The sequence below is a fragment of the Rutilus rutilus genome, assembly GCF_951802725.1.
Source record: "Rutilus rutilus genome assembly, chromosome: 1".
Lineage (NCBI taxonomy): Eukaryota > Metazoa > Chordata > Actinopteri > Cypriniformes > Leuciscidae > Rutilus > Rutilus rutilus.
In genome coordinates, this window is record NC_140209.1 from 53,342,613 (window position 1) to 53,369,402 (window position 26,790).

Here is a 26,790-nt window from a genome sequence, read left to right on the forward strand (position 1 = left end):
GCATTTTGATTCAGGGCATTTTAATTTATCCTTTTTTTCCTCTCCAAAATGCAACAACAAAAACATTTGTATTAAAATTTCTAAAATTCCTGCACAGTACATTATTTTCATTTGTGTAACATGGTATTTAAAACAGGATTATAAACCTTGAATTATGGTATAATTTTATACCATGATGAAGTTGATCCAGGACTGTTTGGTGTTAAAATATTGCAACATAATTAGTATTTTACAATTAGTACTTAAAGGTATAGCGGAGGATTTTCCCGAATTTTAGAAAACCGCCCTCTCCACTTTTTAACAAAAACGCACATGCGCAACACTCTACCTGCTCCCGAGAGGGAACGCCTATTAAACGTGTGCACGAGAGAGCATGCACGAGCTAATCATAGCTTACATTAACTTTTACTAGCAGTGATTTTAAATGGATTTCTCCAAATAGCATGCCAAACTTTACCTGTCAAGTAGAAACTTCGTGACTGAGGCATCAGTGGGAAGCCCAACCTGTGTTTTGAGCGCACGCCATCGTGTGAATTGTGTGCACGAGCACGTACGACGACCTTACGTAAACATATCACCAGAATGATTGACACTTAGGAGGACCAATAGTCTTGATGATCCACCCGGAAAAAGAAAATCCTCCGCTATACCTTTAATATTGTAATAAAAAACTGCATCATTAAGAAAATCTGTGTCGCTGCATTTCTAAAAAACAAAAACAGCTGTGTACGTTTATATTAAAACTTTATTCAGTTTGAATGATTATAATTAAATCTTCTCTTTGTTACTTCTGATGACCAGTGCAAGATTGGCTTGAAACGAGACGAAAAGCTAAAACAAGTATGCAGTGTTCAATATTTTCTACATTCAAAATCATTCAGAAACATCAAAATAAATGCAGTTCAATCAAATGCAATTTTCTTATGGACATTAAAACACACCAAATTAAATTTAGCTGGACCACCTCGCTTTGTCAACATCTTAAAAATAATTCTTTTCGATTTACAAAAAAACATTGCACATTAAGACGAAACATTCTGAAATAAAACTATAATTTAACCACACAACATTGGTTCAGACATGGCCTGGATCCTTCCAAAAATAAAACTTGCGCAAGTTTACGTAAATAAAACTTGACCTACAGCACAGACCTAGTACATTTGTATTTTTTTTAAATGCAAATCGACGGCATTAATGTATTTTTTAATGATGAAAACATTCTGTTTTTGTTTGATCTATTTCTTGTAACAATGATTTAAACACATTGTTTTGCAGGTTAACATTCCTGTGTATTGCTCATTGAAGATATGCTGCCCAAAAATTTTGCTTTTGATATAAATTAAGCATGTGTAAAAAAAAAAAAAGCAAGAGTTTATGCATGTCCTGCTATTGTTAGTGAAACGATGAGCGTAGTGGCGATGACCATCGCAAAGACAAGCCTGAAAAACTCAGTTCTTCGGGACTCTAAAGCTGTCCTTCTCCTTACGGATACTTTTCATGGCTTCAATCGGGTCACTGGTCCCAGCATGCTCCTGTACCGACTTCTCTCTGAAGTGCAAACACAAAGACCAATGTCTCATTTGTTAACATTAGTTAATGCATTAAACAATATATTTGTACAGGATTTATAAAAAAAAAGGTCCATGTTCATTTTAGTTCACAGTGCATAAACTAATGTTATTAGACACAACTCTTTATATAAATGTATTAGTAAATGTTGAGATTATCATTAACAAAGATTCATTGTTAGTTCATGTTAACTAATGTAGTTTACTAATGAAAACTTATTTAATACTGAATTAAATTTTAAATAATAAACGTCTTTAAGCATTTTACCATAGATTTTAAAATAATACTTTTTATAATTCTATTTTTTATAATAAAAAAATACTTTTTTCTATGTTATTTCTATTTTTTTTTTTTTTTTGTCTCTTAATGTTTTTCAATAAGTTCAAACCAATGCTTAAATTTTAAAGTTAACTCGTATGTCCAGATAAAGTTCAAGACTATATGTGTCTATATGTGAACCTGGACCACAAAACCAGTCACATGGGTCAATTTTTCGCAATTGAGATTTATACATCACATGAAGGCTGAATAAATAAGCTTTCCATTGATGTATGGTTTGTTAGGATAGGGCAATATTTGGCCGAGATACAACTATTTGTCCATCTGGAATCTGAGGGTGCTTAAATCTCCTTTAAAGTTGTGCATTTATGCTCGCGATTGTGCTGCATTCACTCACAAAAATACATGTTTTACATATTTACGGTAGGAAATTTACAAAATATCTTCATGGAACATGATCTTTACTTAATATCCTAAATGATTTTTGGCATAAAAGTAAAATCGATAATTTTGACCCATACAATGTATTGTTGGCTATTGCCACAAATATACCCGTGCGACTTATGACTGGTTTTGTGATCCAGGGTCACATATATGTTGTACAGTACTGTGCAAAAGTCTTAGGGACGTTAGTATTTTCACCCCAAAAAAATGGTTTTAAGCGAGTTACTTCTATCTTTTGCTGTAGATATAAATAACTGTATGTTTTGGGAATGATTTGACATACCTCACTCTCATGAAGGGGTTAAATGTGAACTCATCAGCCACCGTAGAAGGAATGGTCGGCTCTCCGTTATCATATTTTTCCTAATCAATGTAAGACAAGGTTATTCAAACACATGCACTATGATAGTATTTGCAACGCAAGTAAATGAATGTTAGAGAAGAGTTAAACACCTTAGCCCATGCCAACTTTGTCCGGACGGCCTCGTTTTTTGGCTCGACGTGCCGTGCAAATTTCAGATTATTGATCGTGTACTCGTGCCCACAGTACACGCGCTGAAACCAGAGGAAATTGTGAGTTTTAGACCATGCGACTTTTTATTACTTAAAGGGTAACTCTTGCCAAAATGCAACCTAGGGTGTTTTTGTTAATCTCCCCGAGGCAAACTTTCGTTTAAAGGAGTCATAACCTAGTATTACATTGGATACCTACTGCTGTATTATAGTCTTTCAGGCCCTTCTAAAAAAGAAAAGTGGAAAAAAAATAAACACAGACCTACTTTTACCCTTATTTCTGAAGGCATTATTGTCTCGCGAGATCAATGCGATGTTTTGGCTGTCGTGGACGCTCTATATGGCTCTGCACGCCAGTTGAAAGGGTTGTTGGGACAGCGTCATTAAAAATGAATTTCATCCACTGGTCCCTGATAGTTTCGTCCGATTTTGGGAGATAAAACACATTTACATGTTTTTTTATGGCAATCAACCACAGAGCAAGTCCGGTGTGCACTCGGTTTCTCCATCTTTCTCGACTGAACTGACTATGAGGGGGAGAGGGGAAGGGGGGCTTCCTGCTGCGGTGTCCATATATGGTATATCCTACTACCTCATGACGTCAAGAGGGAGCTGAAATCAAAATCTCGTATTTGAGTGTGCGTGCACGCGCGCTGGTTTATTTACCCTGAGGTAAACAAACGCTTCACTTTTAAATATCGGCTTCTCGGCCAGTGTATAATCGTTAGTCGATCATAACATACATTGATTCTCGTGGAAAAGTGAAAATTTCAGGTTATGACTCATTTAAAAGCATAATTAGAATGGAAACGCCACTTTTAAGTTTGACCATATTTTCGTTTTCGGTCAAATTGCCTTTTGAATGGCAGTGCTTGGGGCACGGCTATGATAGCATCAAAATCGCTATTTTTAAAACACTAAGAAGGCTCGACACAACATGAAACTTTGCTTGAAGTATCACCAGGGGCTCTACACATGAACTCGAGCATTGAGAACATTAATTGTGTACACAGAGTTTACTAAAAAGAAAGGTTTTGTACAACTCACTGTAGCTGTGTCCGCCGGCATTTTGACAGTCAAAAATAGTCGATCTCCGAATGCAACGTAACAGGGAGGAGAGTAAAGATGGAACGATCCTAAAGCTTAGTTCCATATAAATTCCCGGATAATTTGTTGTTTTGTCGTTAGTGAAAATCAATACTGACCTTGTATTTGACAAAGGATGCTCATATAAGTCAGTTCATTCACATTCGGAGATCGACTATTTTTGACTGTCAAAATGCCAGCGGACGAGTTGTACAAAACCTTTCTTTTTAGTAAATTCTGTGTGTACACAAATAATGTAGTCAATGCTGGAGTTCATGTGTAGAGCCCCTGGTGATACTTCAAGCACAGTTTCATGTTGTGTCGAGCCTTCTTAGTATTTTAAAAATAGCGATTTTTGATGCTATCATAGTCGTGCCCCAACCACTCCCATTCAAAAGGCAATTTGACCGAAAACTAAAATATGGTCAAACTTAAAAGTGGCGTTTCCATTCTAATTATGCTTTTACATGAATGTTTGCCTCGGGTAGATTCACAAAAAGACCCTAGGTTGCTTTTTGGCGCGAGTTACCCTTTACTTAAAACATGTTTTTGGGGGGTTTTTTTACAGTAAGAGTTTAACAGCATTTATTGCTTTAAAATGAAATGTTCAGTGAAATTTTACAGCACAAAGACAGAGATTTGAGTTTAGAGTTTAGGGGAATTGTTACCGTCTCTGGAGGAAGACGGCCTAAAACCTCGATCAGGGCTTTGTACATCTCATCAGCGGTACCCTCAAAAAACTTCCCGCAGCCGGCCACGAACAGAGTATCTCCTATTCAGAATGTGAACGTAATAATAAAAAATAAAAAACTGCTTGTCAATACAAAGTGTGCATATGTCAGACTGGCAGAATAGTTTTTTTAGTCTCTGCTCAAAAATGTGGAACATGGAAAGTGGAACGTTTTTTTTTTATTGTTAAAGGAGAACTCGGTAACTCTAGCGAACTCTAGTCACTTCTTTGCTGATTTTCCCTTTTGTTGTCGCATGTTTTCCCCACGAGCTCCCCCTACAGCTGTGGGGGGGCGTATATTTCACAACACGGTCGTAAAAAACTCACTTGCGGCGGCCTCCTCCCCCTCTCTACCGCTGCTCATGTGCGTTTGTTTTGATCGGAGCAAGCCAACTGTATCGTGTGGAGCTATGTCTACCGAGGTGGGTAATCTGGTAATAAATCATACATGCGTGTGTGTTTATGTCGAATTGCCATAAAGCAATTCGTGTTTCGCGCTTGTTCTCGTTCTCGCTTCTCACGAGACTTCCAATTTCTATCTTGCCGGGACGGTAGTCCCCAAGTTGCAAGGTTGGTTTTCCGCCTGGGAACGCTGGGGGGAGCGGGGAAAGTCACCAATATCACCAGAACAGGTTGTTTAACCATCCAAATGATTTCTAGACAGTTTTATTAAGTTAAAAAAGTTACCAAGTTCTCCTTTAAATTGTTAAAGAATTATTATTTACTTAGTGTACACTACCGTTCAAAAGTTTGGGGTCAGTATGATTTTTTTTTTTTTTTAAGAAAATTAATATTTGTATCCATCATGGATACATTAATTTGATAAAAAGTGACAGTAAAGACATTTTTAATGTTACAAAAAGTATAAATGCTGATCTTTTGCACTTTCCATTAATCAAAGAACAACATTCTTAGGACGTCAATCAATCAGAAATGTTTCTTGAGCATCAACTCATCATATTAGAATGATTTCTGAAGGATCATGTGACTCTGAAGACTGGAGTAATGATGCTGAAAATACAGCTTTGATCACAGGAATAAATTACATTCTAAAATATGTTAAAGTAGAAAACAGTTATTTTAGATTGTAATAATATTTCACAATATTACTGTATTTTTGATCAAGTAAATGCAGCTTTGGTGAGCAGAAGAGACTTCTTTCAAAAACATGTTAAAAAAAAACCATCTTACTGAACCCAAACTTTTGAACTTTTGGTAGTGTATGAAAATGTGTCTTACCCGTAAACACAGCTGGTGGTTCGGTGCTGTTGTCTTTTGTTACAAAATAGCAGATGTGGCCGGTGGTGTGACACGGCGTAAACAAACACTTAACATTCAGAGAGCCCACCTGGAACGATCAAACAATCTGAAATGTGTCCAGCGGTATGAAGCGCATGGTCCTGATTGGCTAAGCTGCATTCAAAGCCAATTTGTGCCATTCAAAAGTTTGGGGTCAATAAGATTTATTAATATTTTGAACGAAGTCTCTTCTGCTCACTAAGGCTGCATTTACTTAATCAAAAACAGTAATATTGTGAAATATTATTACAATTTAAAATAACCGTTTTCTATGTTAATCTGTTTTAAATTGTATATTCCTGTGATTTCAACGCTGAATTTTCAGCATCATTACTCCAGTCTTCAGTGTCACATGATCCTTCAGAAATCATTCTAATATGATGATTTGATGCTCAAGAAACATTTATTACCATTATCAATGTTGAAAACAGTTGTGCTGATTAATAATTTTGTGGAAACTTTTTTAACAGGATTCTTTGAGATCTTTAATGTCACTTTTGATCAATTTATCACATAAAACTATTAAATTCTGTAATTAAAAAAATCGTACTGACCCCAAACGTTTGAACAGTGTATATTATATAAACCAGTCTTACTTTGAAAGTGTTGCAGTGTGTGACTTTCTGAGTTAAAGCTCCCACTCGGTCATCTCCTCCGTACACTGTCAGTCCCGGCATGAGCTTCACCAGCTTCTCATTTCCTCCTGCGTGATCCCTGGAAGTTATGAAACATCACCTCTTAATTCCCCAATCAAACTGTCATATTAGTGTGCATGGGCTGCATACATGCCACAGAATGACTGGACTTTATTACAGGTCTGACTTACCAGTGATGATGAGTGGTCAGGACAGTTTTGAGCTTCACGCCATGCTTTTTGACCGCATCTACAACCTGAGACAGATGACAATTATGAATCCATGCGATGCACAATGTGTAATATGCACAATGAGATATTCTTACTTTCTGGGGCTCTACTGGATCGACGATGGCTGCCTCCTTGGTGTCTTCATCGATGAGGAGGTACATGTAGTTGTCGGTGAGCGCAGGAAGCAGTTCGACCTTCATATCTGACTGTTCCACCAGAGATGATTTCCTAAGAGCGGAGTGAAACCAGGCTGTAGGAACTTCAAAACAGAGATTCGGGATCAGGAAATGTTCTCGCTTGAATAACAAACATGTATGTTTATAAGTTCAAAACGTGATGAAACATGTATTTTGCTACCAAAATACCAGTTACTACAATTTGAGATAATGTATAATACATTTTACATCATTTCTACCTGATAAATCTGGTCATTTATGCTCGTAAGTTCCTGGCAGTCGACCTTGTCTAAGTTTCTGCGGAACTGGTTAGGCTCATTATCCACGTAACGGAAGTGCTTCATCAGCTTGCCTACTTTTTAAACTGGTTCGACCTGCTTTTTCCAATGTTGAAATGCAATTAAGCCAAATGACCAAAAATAAATAAATAAATCTGAAACATCTCATTCAGTTTGAAGGAGTTCCTACATTCTTATATTATGATTATACAGTTGTTATGATAACAATTACTAAAGTAACTAGTATTTTTTTGGAAACTACAGTTAGTCGTATTGGTAGTAATATTGTTAAACATTATTGCAATTTGAAATTCTATTTGAATATTCTTTAAAATGTCATTTATTCCTGTGATGGTAAAGCTGTATTTTCATCATCATTACTGCAGTCTTCAGTGTCACATGATCATCATTCTAGTATGATGATTTGTTGATCAAGAAACATTTATTATTATTATCATCATCATCATCAATGCTTTTGTTTAGGGCTCTTCGATTAATAGAAAGTAAAAAAAAACCCAGCATTTATTTAAAACAGAAATGAAGTTTCTTTACTGTCATTTTTGATCAATTTAATGCATCCAAGCTGAATAAAACTAGTAATTTCTTTAAAAATATACATGTTTGAGACCTTACCATTATAAAAATTATCAACACTTGGTGTTCATCTATAATGTATGGAAAATGCGTATATATTGTGAGATAATTGTTTAATGTTTTGATGCTGGTTTAGTCATTTTCTCACTATTGCTGTAAAATATAATGCACGGCGTATTATATTATCGCAATACGGGGTGTGTTAACACCAAAGTGCGAATTAAGAAATCTTTGATAAATGGTTTTACAACTTTCAATTGCACAGCGCAGAACAAACATAAAGCACGAAGTGTTTACACTTACGTCACTCCACACGCAAGACATGGAAAGTGTTGCATTTTGCCTTTTACATGAACACTAATCAAGAATGCGTTATATCTATTCATGTCACATGTCATGCTCGATGACATACGTCAACAGCCAAGATGATGTAACTCCGCACTGTTTAGGGAACACTTCTTTTACTAGATCAAAACACTGACTGCCATTACACCAGCGGTTCTGTGACAGCACTGACATATGGATGCATATGCATTTCGATAAATAAGGCATTCTTTCTGATCACGCGCGAGGGAAGATCCTCGTGTAAACATACCGAGTTTATGCGCGACAGCAGCTCCGAGAGCACCGAGAGTGCAGGCACTCGCCGCCAGTGTCCTGAACCGCATATCAGGACTTCGGCTGTCTGATATTACAGCCAGCAAAGGGAGGAGGAAGTAGAAGGTCTGGTTTAAAGTGCAAAACAGCCCACTTTTTAACTTTGACCCCTCGTTTAACCAATCCAATACGAGGGAGATGTCGCGCGCTCAGCAACCCACGCTGTTTTTGAGGTTATTTGCGAATCCTACTATAGCGAAGGCGTGGCCGTTTAATCAAGACTCATGTCACATGACCTAATTAATATTCAATAAGAGCCATACAACGTACAGTAAACAATTAGAAAATAAAAACATTTAAATTAGAACAAAAGACCATTTTTTATATTTTATTTACAAATATTATGAGGGATGGAACATCAAATAGTGACATTTTTAAGGCAATTAATTCATATATATATATACAAAAATATATAAATCCATAAATCCATATCCGTTTTGTTGATGCAAATAATAGAAATGCAAAAAAGTTTATGCAAACAATAGAAAACAATACAAAAATGGCTAAAGTCTTGGGAATGTAACTCGAGCTTTTGTCATTGGATGGTCAAACTAGGAGCGTCAGCAAAACCTAATTAATATTCATAAGGTCAGCCTTTGCCGTAGTAGGATTATTGATATCGCTTTTCGGGCTTCGTGATTGTGATGGACTTCTTCTTCAAGCCAAATAATGTTTCTTGGACTTAACTCCAGACAATCGTACTAGTTTCTTGATTGTTCTATTTGTACTAGATTTACATATTTCGTAATGTACTAACGTTACCAACGCGTCTCATCGCCCTCCGTTATCAAGCGACCAAAGGTCATTTTATTTCCGGCTGCAGGACAAAATGAGCACGAGGAATATTGTTCGCTTTTGGGAATGGGGAAAGAAAATAATATGCGTCGGGAGAAACTATGCAGATCACGCCATCGAACTCAAAAATGCAATTCCCAGCGAGCCTGTGCTCTTCCTGAAGCCCCCGTCTGCTTACATTAGGGAAGGGTCTCCTATTCTGGTCCCCTTCTACACCAGCAATCTCCACCATGAAGTTGAGCTCGGGGTGGTCATTGGTAAAGGAGGAACTGCTATTCCGCAGTCTTCAGCCATGGACCATGTGGCTGGATATGTGTTATGCCTGGACATGACAGCTCGAGACATTCAGGACGAATGCAAGTCCAAAGGTCTTCCATGGTCACCCTGGCCAAAGCTTTCAACACCTCATGCCCCATTAGTGACTTCATCCCCAAGGAGAAGATCCCAGACCCTGGGAGCATCGATCTGTGGTTGAAGGTGAACGATATCCTGAAACAGAGTGGAAGCACATCCCAGATGATCTTTTCCATCCCATTTCTCATAAACTACATCAGTGAGATCATCTCTTTGGAAGAAGGCGATCTCATTCTCACTGGGACCCCTAAAGGAGTGTCAAGCGTCCAGGAACATGATGAACTTCAAGCTGGGATTGATGGCATTGTGACTATGACATTTAAAGTTGATAGAAAAAGTTGATTTGATCATCGAGAGTTAACATTCTTGAGTCTCAAATTACTGCAAAGCACAAGCATTTTGATTTCACAAGCATAGTTCGAATTACAGGGACAGAAATATCAGTTTTTGGGGGGGTCAGATATTTGTATATTCAAAAATATTTAAAATAATCAAATTTAATACAGTTATAATTTTTCAATGTAAATTATTTAATTTGATTGGTAACAGCCTAGTGTCTAATTATTTTAATTGAATATATTTATCAAATTTAAGAATTTGAAATGAAAGATGGAGCATACATTTAATAAAATTAGGGGAAAATGCCCTTTATAAAGGAACAAAAAATTATTCTGAGTGTTTTCAAACAGTGATGTAATGAAACATTGACAATTTAAGCTTGAAGGGAGTAAAGCCTCTGTTTAGGCTATTAAGGAAATGTAATTTTGCCAAAAGAACTTTTATTTTAAATAAATGCTCAAATCAGCCTACTTCAGTGTGATATGTTACCATATTATCATGCTTAACACTAAGAATTTGAATAATTGTAATGTGATGATCAGATGCAGATATCTAAATCAAAGAATATAGGCGGTTTGCAGGTGGATTATTTATTTTTAATAGTGGATTCGGGTGACTCAAAGTGCACCAGATTAATGAATTTATCTTTAAAATGTACACAATTTTCTTCCGGGGGGGCATGCCCCCGGACCCCCCTAGGGGTACCAGGCTCCACCAACAAAAAAATGTGACAGACACATTAGGCTATATGATGATCTACAAAAAAAAAATACACATTTAATTATCTTTTTATTAAAATACATTATTATGATTTTACCACCTCCGCCTCATTTTGAGCCAGGAAAAACCCTGAAATAGGCAATAGGCTTCTTGTAAAGGTATTACTTTTACCAGTAATTAGAATGGTATTTCAGTGCACTTAACTTCTAACTTTTGGGAGTTGATCAAAACAGTTCTCTTTTGGATATATAATAACAATGAGATATTCTGTAGCCTACTGATTATCAGTTTGTCGCATGTTTAGACCTTGTATGTGTGTTGCACAACACATGTTGCACTTGGCGATCACGGTGGGGATTGATATGGTAGTAGTGGACCATGATGGTCATAGAAGAAGTGAAGGAGCAGTACCCCCCCAATTATGGTGGGGTAATTCGCACTCTGTTCACAAGTATGACTGTACAAACATGTATGTGTTGACGCAAGTCATGCTGACAATAAGGTCAATCATCTCCTCCGTAAAAAAACAGATTGAACACAGAATCCATGTTCTGGACCCTTGCGATGGCATAGCGCGTCGGCCCTGGAGTCACGCCTCTGGCAGGCTGAAGAAAGGGAGTTGTCTCCGCTTTGGTGGAAAAGTGGAGTCAAGCCCTTTCTCATGTTGCTTGCTGCTCTTCTCACCATCAAATGACCAGCAGGCTTGCATGCAAGTGTTTAAATCCACTAGCTTTGTTTTAGTTTAGTCTGCATTTCTCACCATCAAAAGGCAGCAGATGCATAAATCCACTTACTTTGTTTTTGTTTACTCCATGTAGTTCTGAGAGCTGAGGTGCATATTTTGATTTTCTCAGACGCATCAAGGTGAGTTCACACACACACACACACACACACACACACACACACACACACACACACACACACACACACACACACACACACACACACTGCACAATGCTATTATACTCCATATAAACTCCATATAACTCCATGTAAAAGCCAGAAACTAAGCTTTTTTTTTGCACAGGCCTATCTAAAGGGTTAATGGTGCCATCTGGTTATCAACAGTAAAAATTTGAAATTTTACCTCTTCCCAACAGGGAAAACCACCAACAATCAAAAATGCATGATTATATGGTGTCATGGCTTTGCAATCAAAAAATGTGGTTATAATGGAAGTCAATGGGGCAAAAACAGCCACGAACAGTAAATGATTAAAATCTGATGCTGCACAAAAACTACCAATGCATCAAAATCAATGTTGTTTCTAATCTTTGACATGTCCAAGACTGTGATAAAAGGTAAAAGAAAATCCAGTCCACAATCACATTTTATATTGAAAATCAGTCATTTTGTGTGTTTTTTTCCCCAAATCAGTGACATCATTTACGAATGTGGCAATTAAAGAGTTAAAGTCCTGATTTTTTTTAAAACATTTAGTAGGTTTGAGCAGGAGTGAGGTTGATTAATAGATTTATGCAAAAAAAAAATGTAAAAAAATATTTATCTGATATATTTTTACAGCAGTTCAAAGTAGTGGCTGTTTTCAGCCATGAACATAACGAAAGGGTAGTGAATTTGAACAATGCACAAGGTAAGGGTTAACACGATGGACACGATGCCCGGTTGCATAAAGCACCTTAAGTGTAATTTTCACTTAAGTTCGCCCTTATGTTTCCCTTAAACCTAAGGGTGTTGCAGAAAAAAAACATTAAGTGTTACTTAAGGGTTTCTTTAAGTGAAATGTCACAAACACTTAGAATTTTCCTTAAATGCTGTTTTTTCACTTAAGTAATCCCTTAAAAAGCATTAAGTGTTGCATAAAACCCCTTAACGGTAATTTCCCTTAGTATAACTTAAGGTTTGGAAATCGTAAGTAACGCTGTAAGAATTGAAATGGGAAGAAAGTTAGATGGTACGCGAGATATCGCGAGCGTAAGAAACACGCTAAAAGGGGAGGAGTTGAAAAAGAGGGGGAAGAGAGTTGATATGGATGGAGAAATGGACGATGTAATCGGGTGGAACCCTATCTATGGGTGGAACGATGTAGAGTCATAGTTAAGAGAAATGTTGAAATAAACACTGAGTTCTGAGCACTGAAGTCTTGGTCTGACTCCTCTATCAAGTGACCACGACAGATACAGAACATAGCCAAGAACCCACGCATAATACTCGGTAAGCACGGATTCCTCGAGACTCGCAAATCCGAGTATTACAACGCGGACAAAAATAAGCCGATCATGGCTGAATTTACGGAACCAGCTGAAGATCATTATGTGCCAAGAAGATTTTTTAGGGCTAGGGGGAACCCTTTGGACCATCTTAGCGATGTTACAAGAAGAATACCGATTTGATCGACGCGCAATATTTGACATCGCTAACCAACTAGCTGCTAACGTTAGACAGCGACCTTGACCATGTCACACATCGCAACCACTCTTTACCTGCGGTGTTACAACTGCTTACAGCACTGCATTTTTTTGCAACTGGGAGTTTTCAGACGGTAGTGGGAGATGTTTTCCACGTGCATAAATCGGCTACCATTCAATAAATGTACATCGGATTTCCAGGTGATATTTTAAATCAACAACAGACTTTTATAACGTGAATCCAGGATCGCTGTCGTGAAACACTTAAATGTTTCCCTTACCTAAGAGAACCGTTTAAGAGATTATATGCAACGCCCTTAAGTTATTCTCTTAGGTAAGGGGAAATCGCCCCTTAAGTATCATACTTAAGGGAAAAACTTAAGGTGCTTTATGCAACCGGGCAGGATTTCAACACTGGAGATTTTTCGTTTCCATATTAACCCCAAAATCCCACTATTTTTCTTTGTGTTTCTTTTATTTTTATTTTTTAAATGACTGTGGTGGCTCATACCAACAAACTAGTTTGGGACTATTTAATACCTTTAGCATAGGCCTAATGTTTATTAGTACTAGTCTTTACTATTAGTCATATTCTTACAATTTATGTTAAGGGGGACAGTACTTGTGTGTGTGTTAACAAATTTTGAAAAAATAAAATAAAACATGAAAAAAAAAAAAAAATATCGGGATATATATATCGTATATCGAAATTCAGCCTGAGCCTAAATATATCGGGATATGACTTTTGGTCCATATCACCCAGCCCTAGTTGAGATGAAAACTCTTGTTCATCACATTTTACTTCATAATTGCAACCGCATGTGTTGTATTCATTGTTGCAAAACTTGTTCTGTAGTTCGTTTGTTATCGTACCCTTTTTAAGGGTCTTAATTTTCCCAAAATTTATTTATCACCTTTTAATACTTTTCAAGACGGATACCCTGTGAATACATTTACAGTCCTGAGAAAAAATGGAGAACATGAGAACAGCAACAGCTGACATGACCTTAGTCTCAAGTCTTGAAGACGCCTGCTGTCAGTCCCTGGAGTCACAGTTATGCCCAGAGAACTGCATTGGCATCTACAAGTTTACAGAGCACCTTTACTTCTGCTCAAAGCTCCGCTGTAAAGCAAAGCACTACATCCTGCAGCACTTTGAGGAGATTCTGCTTGTACCTGAAGAGTTCCTGGAGCTCTACCTGGAATTCAATCTTATCACTCAGACTTGGCATGAGGTGAGTAATGCTGTAGGTCAACATGTAACTTTAATTTAGTTTCCTTCACAAAACAGTATTGTGGTAGAGTGATGGTACCGGGTTGTACTTTGACATGGACCATAGTGCTGAATGATGTTGAATATAATACAATACACCAGAGTTAACATCATGACTGTGTAAAAAAATACGTGTTTGTTATGTTTTTTCTTGGTGTAAACATTAAAATATTGAAATGGTTGAATGTAACAAACAATTGAGTACAATTTAAATCAAATGATATGTCCTTATGATTGGAACTGTAATAATTATAATGTCTTCTTAACATTGTATTTTTATTCTATAATAAAACTTAAAATAAATTACAAAAATTCTCCCAAATTTCTTATGTAGATAATTGAAGGCCTGTTTCATCTTGCTGTCAATCAGCTGGAGATGGGGAGCTCCATTTACATTCTCAATCACTACACAGCATGGGTGATTCTGCACGGGGAAAGCTCACAGCTTGTCCTGCACAGTTTGTCAAAGGTGATCACAGTGGTTACATGGACTACAGTGCGGATGTGCAATGGATGTGTTTTGTGTGTTTGTGAAGGGACCTTATGCATGTAAAAATATACATTATCTATCGCAGCCCTACATACTGAATGTATGGTGAATATGCCAGCTTTCCATATTGCTTTGAAAAGCTAAATTTACTAATTATGGTTTACAGTGCAAAGGTAATTATTATTTAACTTCTTCATTAGGTCAACTTTGACCATTACCAGGCAATTCTTTCATTTGTGAACATCTGTGACGTCCACTGGAAACTTCTGGTGAGTAGCAGAATGATATCTATATGTCATTATTTAGAGTGTCTGGTGTATTATTAAAAGATGTATTGGTTGCATTTCCACCTTATCATTTTCAGTACATACAGTGCTATGCATAAGTTTAGACACCCATGCTAAAGTTGACTAAAAAGAGGAATAAAAAATCATATTTTGGAAATTGAACTTAATGCCTTAATTTAAAAAATTAGGAAAAATCCAACCATTAAGGACACCAATTTTCTTTGTGAATGAATAATGTATCGTAAATAAATAAATGTTCTTCCTTAAAATACAGGGTGCATAAGTGAGTACACCCCTATGTTAAATTCCCATAGAGGCAGGCAGATTTTTATTTTTAAGTATTTAAAAAAAAATTTTTTTTAGGATACTATGCATCCTGATAAAGTTCCCTTGGCCTTTGGAATTAAAATAGCCCCACATCATCACATAGCCTTCACCATACCTAGAGATTGGCATGGTTTTATTTCAGTTAGCCTAAAAGCTAGTTTGATTTGCATTGAGAGATGATCTTATGGAAAGTACCCCATGCCAATCTCTAGGTATGGTGAAGGCTATGTGATGATGTGGGGCTATTTTAATTCCAAAGGCCAAGGGAACTTTATCAGGATGCATAGTATCCTAAAATTAAAAAAAACTTAAAAATAAAAATCTGCCTGCCTCTATGGGAATTTAACATAGGGGTGTACTCACTTATGCACCATGTATTATAAGGAAGAACATTTATTTATTTACGATACATTATTCATTCACAAAGAAAATTGGTGTCCTTAAAGGTTGGATTTTTCCTATTTTTTTAAATTAAGGCATTAAGTTCAGTTTCCAAAAGATGATTTTTTTATACCTCTTTTTAGTCAACTTTAGTATGGGTGTCTAAACTTATGCATAGCACTGTAAATGCTGTCAACCACACAGTGTACTTGATGGATCCTTCAAAAAATAACACAGAGAAAGCCGATTCCACTCATGCTGCCCAAAAGATCAGGTATTCATTTTATAACTAATTAAATTCCTAAACCAAGGAGTGGTCGTTGGTGGAGAATGGAGATACATATTTACTGATTTACATGAAATAAAAGGGTTACACCAAATATTAACCCAATAGCCTGGTAAAAAGAAAAAAAGGAAATTCACTATATCATTTATTTTTCCCAAATTGCTAATTAAATGAATCACATCACAATTTATGGAGACATTACAAATGCTGTAAAGACTTTGAATTACATTAAATTAATGGATTTATTTACATGCCATACCTTGTAATTTGGTTTAGTATGAACTTAATTAAATTAAGAGTTTAAGAGAATTATTTGGATGTACTCAGACTTTTACGATTAGAAGAATTATAAGTTTAGAATTTACCTCTCATTTGAAAGCAAAGCTTTTTGTAATCTATTTCTAGTTAATACATATTCCCGTAATACATCACATACAGTGAGTACCTACAGATGAGGAAAACGTGCCATGGAATAATGGAGTGGGTGGACATAAAATGGAAAGGAGGAGTTCTGGCACATCCAGTCCAACAGGATGCCAGTAGCTGTGGGGTCATTGTCACCTAACCTTGGTATGTGAAGTTTTTTCTTAATTCTAACATAAATTAAGTTGATATTTGTTTCAACAATTTACACAACATGACAATACAAAATAATTGGAATATTGTAGTTATGCTGGAGTCTGACACAGTCCACACAATGTTTGTAAATATTATTATTTGTTTAGATGGCAAGGGCAATAGTGAGGGCATTTCCAGCTGTTCCAGTTTTTCATTTTGGAACATCCAAAAAGGAAATGGCGCAAGAGCGGAAAACGATGGCTCTGCAGATACTGAAAGAATCAGGTTTGTAAAGCAAGTGTTTGTCTGTTGTGTGGAGGGATACAAAACAAAATGCAGCTTAACAGTTTAGACTCTAGTCAGAATTCAAATGCACAATGCAGAAGTCTAGTGTAATGTAAAAACATATTTTATTTGTAATTTGAATAAAACTATCTGTTAATGCAGCTTCAGAGGGAAATAGATGGTTATAACAATAATTCAATAATTCGCAATTCAAAGAAAGAATTCACACTAGTTAAGATGTCTTCTGACGGTCAACACTCAAAGCCAGGTTGTATATTATTACATTAAAGCTACCACAAAATGTAGGGTTGGCAGAGTAGTATTAGCTAAGACAGACAGAATACGACCTGTGAAGCCATGGTGGCCAGTAATTTAAGGACAACATATGGTGAGCTACAACAGAGAAACACAGAGCAGCTTACAGCTGTTATAAAATGGTTACTACAAAAGCTGTAAAGATTTGGACAGTCACAGTACCCAAAAATATTTTATATATTAAATATTTTATTGCTAAAAATACTTTTTCACCATAGAGTGTCATTATTTAACAGCATTATGTAGAATTTAACATGACAAAAAAAAAAAAAACCCACACAGCAGAACAGTAATACTGTTACGATTCGTTTGAAACATGGAGGAAGCAGGATCCAAATGCAGCACACTTTATTAAACAAACTCCAGACTTACAAACTCAAATACAGGAACAGAACAACCAACATCCACTTAACATCAAGAACTCACAAAGACTGAACTAGACACAGGGCTTAAATACATACTGGACTAATGACGAGACAAGGGACACCTGTGAACATTTAAACAATCAACCAATGACAACATGACACAACAGACAGGGGAACACAAGGCAAGATCACATGACTAGAACAGGGGATCACATGACAGACAAGAACCAGGAACAAGAAACAAAACCCAAACCGTGACAAATACTGATGCCACAGGGAGGGTGTTTATAGTTTGTTGGCAATGGCTTCTAATGCAGCACATGCAATCATAAACAGAGAGGGGATCAACTGAAATTACAAATAAAGATGACATTCGCAGAGCAGGCAAAAGGAAAATTGATCACGTGTAATACATGCCAGTAATTCAAGTTAACAAGCCTGGCAAATAACAAAAAAAGATTCCAGATGACTATGCAGAGGATTAAGGCATGGAAATATTGCAAGCAATGAGACATAATACATGCAATACATAAAATGAGACATACCGGTAAACAGCAACACAATAAATATACTGTGACATAAATAGTTTCACAAAAATGAAAGGGGTATAAATGGACAGTTTATAATAGTAACAATAATTTCTTGACACAAGTTACACACATTTGTATTTTCAGTATTTTAAAACTTGGTTTAAAAGCAACATTTAGTAATTATAGTACCTAAATATCTTGCTGGTTATATAAATAAATAAATGCAGTCTTCGATAATGTTGATATTGTAAGATGGTTCCTTTAAAAGGGACATGGACATTAAACATTGAATTTGTGTTACCCATTTATTTATAATACTTTAGTGTTTGATGAGACCAATCACTGTTCCATGTGCGCACAGAAAGAGCCAATTGGAAGTAGGCAACGTGTGACAAAGTGGGTACGTTTTTTTGGTTCACTTGTAAAAGGAGAATTGGAAAGTAAAAAGGAGTAGCAATTTAAAACGTGGATCTGTGTATCAGTGATATTTCCAACTTATTTTAGATCCAGTGTGACCGCTGCAAGAGATGGTACCACGAGAAGTGCCTGGGCATGACTCAGAAGAAGCTGAAATGGGCCAGAGTCAATAATTGGGACTGCATTTTGTGCTGTTAAATCAGTCGAGTTAACAGAATTACTACATTTATGTTATTTATCGTTTTATTTACATTATGCTATTGTCAATTTTTTTTGTAAAATAAAATTGCTAATTACATTCTGTTCATTTAAAAAAGTGTTCACATATTCACTATAAAAAAGTGTTAAGAGTTGTAAATATTTTGTAAATAACAATTAAATAAAAAAATGTGAAATTCAATAACAGAATATCTTGTACTTTTGTTAGTGACACTGTGAGATGGTGTCCTCTACATCTGAGGTGAAATTTGTCTGTAGACAAAACAGCAAATATTTTGGGGGGCTCTTATTTTGTAAAACAACATCAGAATGTCCTGAAACATTGTAGTTGACACCTTGAGAAGGTGTACTCTCCAGCTGAGGTGGAACTGGTCTGTGGAAGCTAGGACTTTTATTTTTATGATTTTCTGAATGTATGGATACAGCAGTTAATATATGAGTTTTGGGGGACTCTTATTTTGAAAGACAACATCAGAATGTCCTGAAACTGTGTAGTTGACACCGTGAGAAGGTGTACTCTCCAGCTGAGGTGGAATTGGTCTGTGGAAGCTAGGACTTTTATTTTTATGATTTTCTGAATGTATGGATACAGCAGTTAATATATGAGTTTTGGGGGGCTCTTATTTTGTAAAACAACATCAGAATGTCCTGAAACATTGTAGTTGACACCTTGAGAAGATGTACTCTCCAGCTGAGGTGGAACTGGTCTGTGGAAGCTAGGACTTTTATTTTTATGATTTTCTGAATGTATGGACACACCAGGGAATATATGAGTTTTGGGGGACTCTTATTTTGAAAGACAACATCAGAATGTCCTGAAACATTGTAGTTGACACCTTGAGAAGGTGTACTCTCCAGCTGAGGTGGAACTGGTCTGTGGAAGCTAGGACTTTTATTTTTATGATTTTCTGAATGTATGGATACAGCAGTTAATATATGAGTTTTGGGGGCTCTTATTTTGTAAAACAACATCAGAATGTCCTGAAACATTGTAGTTGACACCTTGAGAAGGTGTACTCTCCAGCTGAGGTGGAATTGGTCTGTGGAAGCTAGGACTTTTATTTTTTATGATTTTCTGAATGTATGGACACAGCAGTTAATATATGAGTTTTGGGGGGCTCTTATTTTAGAAAACAACCATTTCTTCTTCCGTTGTTCATCTTATGAGAGGTCAGCGTGGTAACACTTGTATTCAATTCCGTTTTCCTCCCATCGATGGACACCACATATGTGATGGAGGATGGACGTCCATCGTCTAAGCAACTCCTGATAATTACATTAGAGCACAAACAGATTTTTTTTAGACATTCCTTTCAAACTCAATCTGAAAAAAATGCATGCTATAATGTTGTTTGTGTCAACTGTCTGTGATAATAGCAGTTATACTGTGCATTTTACATCTATTCAATAAGCTTGTACCTTTTCATCTCCTTTAGAGGAGCTGCAGCTCCACCACATATGGTTGCTCACGCTTCTTACCCACGGAGCAAGGTCCTTGCAATGTTTACGGTTAGATGCCACACTGGAAAAAAGGCCACTCCAAAAATAAGCAAAAAACGATTAATACAAGATATTTTTGCTTGTAATAAGCAAAAAAAATCTGCCAATGGAACAAGTAAAAATTCTCTTGGTAAGATTTCTTGAAATAAGACATTATATTTAAGCCTTACAAGATATGAGTGATCTTGAAATCATGAAAACTAATTTTTAGCTATATTTTACTAGTATTGTGATGTTTTGTGTCTCATAATAAGCTTGTCATGCTCAAAAATAGTATTTTCCCCCCAAAAGTAGCATTTTTTTTTTTTTCATCCTGTTTGTTTCAAGTGTATTTCCCTAATGGTAACACTTTATAATAACGTTCAGTTGTAAGTCATTTATAAGTGGTTAGTTCATGATTAACTAATCATTTAAAAAACATTCATAAATGATTAGCAAGTGATATACTAACATTTTATGTATGTTTGGTAAATTCCGTTTCAAGTCATTAACAAGTGATTAGTAAATGATTAACTAATCATTTACAAAACATGACTATGCGTTCATAAATTATTAATAAGTGATATGTTCATTATTTTATGTATGTTTTGTAGATTCAGTTATAAGTCATTTACAATTGATTAGTTAAAGGGATACTCCACTTTTTTCGGAAATATGCTCATTTTACAACTCCCCCAGAGTTAAACAGATGAGTTTTACCGTTTTAGAATCCATTCAGCCGATCTCCGGGTCTGACGGTACCACTTTTAGCATAGCTTAGCACAGATCATTGATTCTGATGAGTCCAGTAGCATTTCTTTCAAAATGACCAAAGAGTTTCAATATTTTTCCTATTTAAAACTTGACTCTTCTGTAGTTAAACCGTGTACTAAGATCGACGGAAAATGAAAAGTTGCGATTTTCTAGGCTGATATGGATAGGAACTATACTCTCATTCCGGCGTAATAATCAAGGAACTGTGCGGCTGTACCATGGGTGCAGCAGGCGTAATGATATGACGCAGCGCCTAAAAATAGTCCCCAGCTCGGTAACTTCTTCCAACGTGACCGGGACTAAGTTTGTCTAACCTATTAGACCTATTTTCAGGCGCTGCGTCATATCACTACGCCTGCTGCACCCATGGTACGGTGATCAGTGATCAGTGCTACTACACTAGTGGCGAGGCGGATCACAAAACTTATCACGGATCCGTGGTTTGATTAAAGTCCATTTTATTTTAAAATGCGCTACTTTGACTGGCTCCGCAGCATTACCACTCTGCAGATTTGCTCAATGTCCCGCCCACGGCGCTATATGATTGGTTACACCTCACGAGTAAATAGCCTATCAACACTTAAGTTGCGAGACGGTTGCAGGTCTTTTTTTACGCCACATATTCAGCATATTACTGAAGCGGGAATAAACATCACAATGTGATTATCTGTTTCTATGATGACAAGCAGAGTTAGTGTCCCAGTCACACCACTGAGAATGGTCGAAGTTACACATAGTGTTTTACTCAATTGAGGCTAAACGCAAATGTTTTTTTATTACTCACTCACTCTTGAGTGTCTGGCGCGAGTGATTTCAATGTTAAGTCAATGTAAAGACGCGTTTACGCGCGTCTAGAGGTCCTGCGGCGCGGTAGACGCAAAGCCCGAATGAGGCGAATCGGCCCAATTCATTAACTGTAATTATGAGCCCGAGCCCGATTTAAACCCGACCATTTTTTAATACGTGGGCCGTTATAACCAGGGGTGGCGCCAGGGAAGCTGAGATGAAGCAAAGATGAAGTTGACGATCGCCATATCCGTAGTGAATGCGCATATATGGAGAAATGCATGGATTAGCCTACATCAGAGTGTTCCCTATTTCTTTTCGTTTTGAATTGTTTCGTTTAAAGACATTTCAAGCTTTCTTTAGATATATTTCTTAATATTCTCTGTGAGGCATACACTTCGTTTCGGTTAATTTATGATGAGATGCGCTCCAGTTAACGTGCAGTGCAAGTGACCGGGGCGCGCTGGCGCCTCCAATTATAGCCTGTCTGCTATATTTGCTTCTTATTTATTAAATACATGCAATTTGTTGATGAAAAATGTATTAAAATTAAGATACAATTTATACAAAACGAAATTCACTTTAAAGAAAGGTTTTCTACAAAACAAAACTTAATGAAGTGGTCAAAATCATGTCTGACCCACTCCAAGTCTATCGGAATATTGCGCATCCTATCTTACTCGTGCTGTTCACTTTTCATAATCAACATAGATGCAAAAAAATAACATTATAATATTTTAACAAATATGAAACTAAATGAGCTTATTTAATGGCTACAACACATATACCGTAGTAGGCCTACAGAATCTCTGTACAAATTTCTGCACATTCATTTACTGCTTCTGAATTTTGCACACATAAGTTGAAAGGCATTTGTTTGTGCATAGTAAAACATATCTGCAACATTTATCAAGTTCATGGATAATTGTGTGTGCATTTATTAATTATTATCTTAATGAATAATCCAACAAGGACAAATCATGTAAACTGCCTTGTTTGTTTATTCCGAATGAAATGGATCGCAAATGGAGCCGAATGAAGAAACGTAAAAAATATATAAAAAAACGTGAACAATGATGAACACAGAAAATGAACATGAACGAACTTTGGATGGCCTAGTAGGCCACAACTCTAATTTAATTCAACAAGGTTTTAGAATATAGAATATTTTTTAAACAAAATAAATATTTTTAAAGTTTATTATCCCGGGCCCGGTGTGATGCGTGCGAGTGGAGGAGACGCTGAGCATGACATGTTCATGATGTGTTGCATTTTGTAACACAAGTGCTGGATCAAGGGCCCAGCCCGGTCGGGTCAAGTTTGGGCTTGGGCAGAGAATCTAAGCTCTGATTTATCTGATCCTGTCCATTAGCTTTGATCCATGTATGGCTTTTCAGAATGTCACCAAGTAGGCTACAAATATTTATGTAATTTTGTCTGCACACAGACATACCCACGTGCGCCTTGAACTGTATTTCTGTGCGTCACCATAATAACAGCCGTGACACTGAAGTCTTAAAAGATTTTCGGGTTGACCCTCAAGTGCGCATGCGCCCACTGATGTAAACAACTCAAGTGTTCACGGAAGTCTATTGTAACCCGTACACGTGATAAATTTGTGTCAACTTTACAAACGGACCAGTGGGCTCAAAAGATTAGGTTCGTCCGGGGAGAGAGATGATACAGCAGCAGTGAATACTCAACAAAAGGATGAGGTGAGAACAAGTTTTAATTTACTGAATATGTTCTCTTCTTTTCACCTTGTTGTTAGATTGTAATGATTAATCAATTTGTTGAACATGGACCCATATAACCTCACACAGGCGTGAGGAAAACAATAGAAAATGAAAACCAAAACAAACAAAATTTCATTCACTCTTGAATGTAAATACTCAAAGTCCAAAAGTTGGATGGTTCTCAATGAACAGATCAGTTCGTAAACTCAGTCCAAAAGTTCGTGAGGCACTTAATTCAGTCGTCCTATTCTGCCCTGGATAGAACAGAATAATTTGATGTGTGGTTCTAATCCTACCGTTCAAAGATGAGCAAGTTTTCTCTTTCACAGGGAAATCAAAGGATTCGTTAAATCGGCGGCTCGCCAGTCCAACCCCACCGTTACGCACACAGGAAGAGCTGAGACAATCCACAATTCAGGAATGATTCACACTTCGTTCGATTCACATGCAGAATGGGTCACACTCATCAGCTGGACATCACAGCACTCACATGGAAACAAAAGCAGAAGAACACAAAACCTGGCCTTGAAGACACAAGGCCCAAAAAACAATTAGCATTTGACACTATATACAAATCAATTCAGATTATACACAACCTCTCATAAAACAGCAATTAATGTCCATTTATAAGACTCTGTACAATAAATTGTCTGTATGCAATAAATTGTCTGTGCAATAAATAAATGTCTTGCATACTTGCTTGTAAGCATCTTATTTAACACACACACATTGCATTTCATGGCATTAATTTCACATAAATGCCTAATTACATCTTTCATTTTACACTTGGCTGTATTTGCCATTAATACTGCAACAAATAAACAATAATTTGATGTAACACACTTAATATGATCCTTAATGAACCTTATTGAACAATACTGAAATTAGTGAAACTATATTAACTCACCAAGGAACTCGTTTACATGTACATCGGAAGAACCAGGGAAGTTCCAGATGATACACGTTCTCAAAATGTCAGTCGAGCATAAACTGCTTCTCTCTGAATCCTTCGTTAGGGATATATATATACACACACACTATATTAGCTTTAACCCTCTGGGGTCCTTCGGGTCCAAATGGACCCGAAGCGTTTAAATAAAATTTTTTTTAAAATCATAGCTTCATTGGAATGGTCCGAGATTTGGTGACTTTGTTGGTACTTGGTATATGAACACCCAAAAAAATTGGGGACAGGATTTGAATAGTCTAAGTGGTTGTAAAAAAAATAGTCACACTCAGGACCTTCGGGTCCAAATGGACCCGCCATAGGAAATGAATGGGAAATTGGCAAAAATGTGAAAATGCAGTTTTTTTGTGCGTACAATCTACAAATCAGCCACGATCCAGAAAAAAAGCACACAACAGTGAAGGGGTTAATCTATAAAACATCAAGAGTGCAAAACAGACACATCCACACACACACACTTTTATACACATACACACTAATAAATTCAGATTACAAAAATCTGTTTTGAATTTTTAAAAATCACAGCTTCATCGGAATTTTCCGAAACTTGGTGACTTTTATGGTATTAGGTATGTGAACACACAAAAAATATTGGGGTCATGATCCAAGCACGTCACACTTCTGCTCTTTGGTCAAAAATTACCCCCATAGGAAATGAATGGGAAATTGTCAAAAATATGAAAACACAGAATTTTTTTGTGCATACAATCTACAAATCAGCCAGGATGCAGAAAAAAAGGACTCAACGGTGAAGGGGTGAATCTCTAAAACATCAAGAGTACAAAAAAACACACACACACACACACATTTTTTTAATAAAAAAAAATATATATATATATATATATATAAAAAATGTCTATTATATTCAGTGGGAAAAAATGGGTAATAATTATTGAATAAATATTAATTAAAATCATAAAATTATCTCAAACCACCAAAAAAGAAAAGAAAAAATATTATAAAAAACAAGTAAAAAAAAAAAAAAAATGTTTTTTTATATATTAATCCCGCCCTCCGGGTCCATTTGGACCCGAAGGTCCTGAGTGTGACTGTTAAACGAAGGACCCCAGAGGGTTAAACTAGCGCTAATATTGCGTCATTGACATGCGGTCAACACATAACGTGAACAATCATATCACTTCAACCCATTTTACTGCAACTTATTTCCACATCGTCATCATATAAATGATTTAGAGGCATTTATACAACTCTTACGTCAATTCTCGACTCAATTCGGAGTTTCAAATCTCCCGGAGCAAAACAAGCGTCTGCTCGCGTCAGAGGTTCACGGAGAAAAGAAAGTTCTAGAAGGCGGCAAGGCGCTGCTCTCTAAAAGTGCCGCGATAGCGGAATTTTCCATGACGTCATTCAAAATGCGATCTCATTGGAGGCTTATGTAAAGGGAGATAACGCTATTGGACATATTTATAACATTCAATATTTTATATTTCTCCATTTCTATATAATTAATTTGTTTGCAGTCTTATATTTGATCTGAAAGTATGATCTTTCATACTTTAACTCTGTTGTTTAATTTGAAGTGCATTTTGTCTCTGTCCACCATAGATATAAACACTAGATGTCGCCTTGTGGGTCTAAACATGCGTCAAAACCGCCGCCATCTTTGAACAGGGGTCTTGCCATAGGAAGTAGCTAGGTAACGCTGCTATCTCCGCCTATACTTCAATTTTATGGATGATACCGGACTTTTGTGCTGCGTATGGATGTTCACACGAACGAAATCTAAACCAGACAGCATGGGATTAGATTTACTCTGTGGATGGTAGTAGTCAAGTTGTTTTTTTATAAGTTCAGTGTACATTTCTCTGCTTGGAGGAAGAAAATGAACTGTGATTCTCGCACAGCTAATGAACTGTGAATATTCTTTAGATATTATTTGAAATAACTCTTGTGTTTAAAATGTACAATATGCAGGAGTTGATCCTCAATACCCACTTTTGGCTGTGATGTGCTGTGTTGTTCCTAACTTTTGATTTTTTACCGATTGTACTCAAACCTTTTAATGAAAAAAAAAAAAAAAAAAAAACTGTAAGTACAGTCCTAATAGTATGCTGGTCCTCTCCCTGTCAATCTTCAAACAGTACATCCATGATTATTATACATAGAATTCCGCAAATCTTATGTAGGTTTTGCACAAGGACAGTGGGCTCAAGGGCTTGTTTCTTTCCTTGCAAACTGGGGATGGAGGTGTGGAAGGACACTGAAATTTGTGAAAATGTCAACTGTT

At 36.5% G+C, this 26,790-nt stretch overlaps 4 protein-coding genes across 5 annotated transcripts in view; 2 read left to right on the top strand and 2 right to left on the bottom strand.

Annotated features, from left to right (window-relative positions):
- Window positions 1-727: 727 nt before the first annotated feature.
- hagh (hydroxyacylglutathione hydrolase) lies at window positions 728-8,684 on the bottom strand. 2 transcript variants are annotated; one of them, XM_084428204.1, is made up of 9 exons: window positions 8,429-8,684; window positions 6,881-7,044; window positions 6,747-6,811; window positions 6,517-6,634; window positions 5,861-5,969; window positions 4,560-4,663; window positions 2,746-2,847; window positions 2,576-2,655; window positions 728-1,548 (listed from the first exon to the last, which is right to left on the bottom strand). In XM_084428204.1, the coding sequence occupies exons 1-9, from the start codon at window positions 8,499-8,501 to the stop codon at window positions 1,449-1,451; spliced, it is 915 nt and encodes a 304-aa protein (XP_084284330.1). In that variant the 5' UTR covers window positions 8,502-8,684; the 3' UTR covers window positions 728-1,448. The 2 variants fall into 2 exon arrangements, with proteins under 2 accessions (XP_084284330.1, XP_084284331.1); XM_084428205.1 differs by lacking the exon at window positions 8,429-8,684 and adding an exon at window positions 7,201-7,338.
- A 407-nt stretch (window positions 8,685-9,091) lies between these two features.
- fahd1 (fumarylacetoacetate hydrolase domain containing 1) lies at window positions 9,092-10,448 on the top strand. The gene is given in 2 exon segments (XM_084428420.1): window positions 9,092-9,664; window positions 9,667-10,448. Coding segments are annotated over 2 exon segments (660 nt in total). The 5' UTR covers window positions 9,092-9,319; the 3' UTR covers window positions 9,982-10,448.
- A 2,983-nt stretch (window positions 10,449-13,431) lies between these two features.
- On the top strand, window positions 13,432-20,058 carry LOC311289374 (kelch-like protein 24). Its single transcript, XM_084407351.1, has 7 exons — window positions 13,432-14,302; window positions 14,675-14,809; window positions 15,031-15,099; window positions 16,550-16,681; window positions 16,837-16,954; window positions 18,488-18,564; window positions 18,669-20,058. The coding sequence occupies exons 1-4, from the start codon at window positions 14,039-14,041 to the stop codon at window positions 16,550-16,552; spliced, it is 471 nt and encodes a 156-aa protein (XP_084263477.1). The 5' UTR covers window positions 13,432-14,038; the 3' UTR covers window positions 16,553-16,681; window positions 16,837-16,954; window positions 18,488-18,564; window positions 18,669-20,058.
- A 3,515-nt stretch (window positions 20,059-23,573) lies between these two features.
- Window positions 23,574-26,790, bottom strand: part of LOC311298754 (uncharacterized protein) — a gene marked incomplete at its 5' end in the record, with an annotated part of 59,242 nt that continues 56,025 nt past the window's right edge. Inside the window, one exon of the mRNA XM_084421958.1 lies at window positions 23,574-24,582. The remainder of the gene's footprint in view (window positions 24,583-26,790) is intronic.

What these genes read in the sequence shown, in the direction of transcription:
- hagh (XM_084428204.1), bottom strand. Translation starts at nt 8,501, where the DNA reads ATGCGGTTCAGGACACTGGCGGCGAGTGCCTGCACTCTCGGTGCTCTC. An exon ending in ATCCAGTAGAGCCCCAGAAA is followed by an intron (nt 6,812 to 6,880) that starts GTAAGAATATCT and finishes CATCTGTCTCAG; the next exon opens with GTTGTAGATGCGGTCAAAAA. An exon ending in CACACTGCAACACTTTCAAA is followed by an intron (nt 5,970 to 6,516) that starts GTAAGACTGGTT and finishes TGATCGTTCCAG; the next exon opens with GTGGGCTCTCTGAATGTTAA.
- LOC311289374 (XM_084407351.1), top strand. Translation starts at nt 14,039, where the DNA reads ATGGAGAACATGAGAACAGCAACAGCTGACATGACCTTAGTCTCAAGT. An exon ending in TCACTCAGACTTGGCATGAG is followed by an intron (nt 14,303 to 14,674) that starts GTGAGTAATGCT and finishes TTTCTTATGTAG; the next exon opens with ATAATTGAAGGCCTGTTTCA. An exon ending in TCCTGCACAGTTTGTCAAAG is followed by an intron (nt 14,810 to 15,030) that starts GTGATCACAGTG and finishes CTTCTTCATTAG; the next exon opens with GTCAACTTTGACCATTACCA.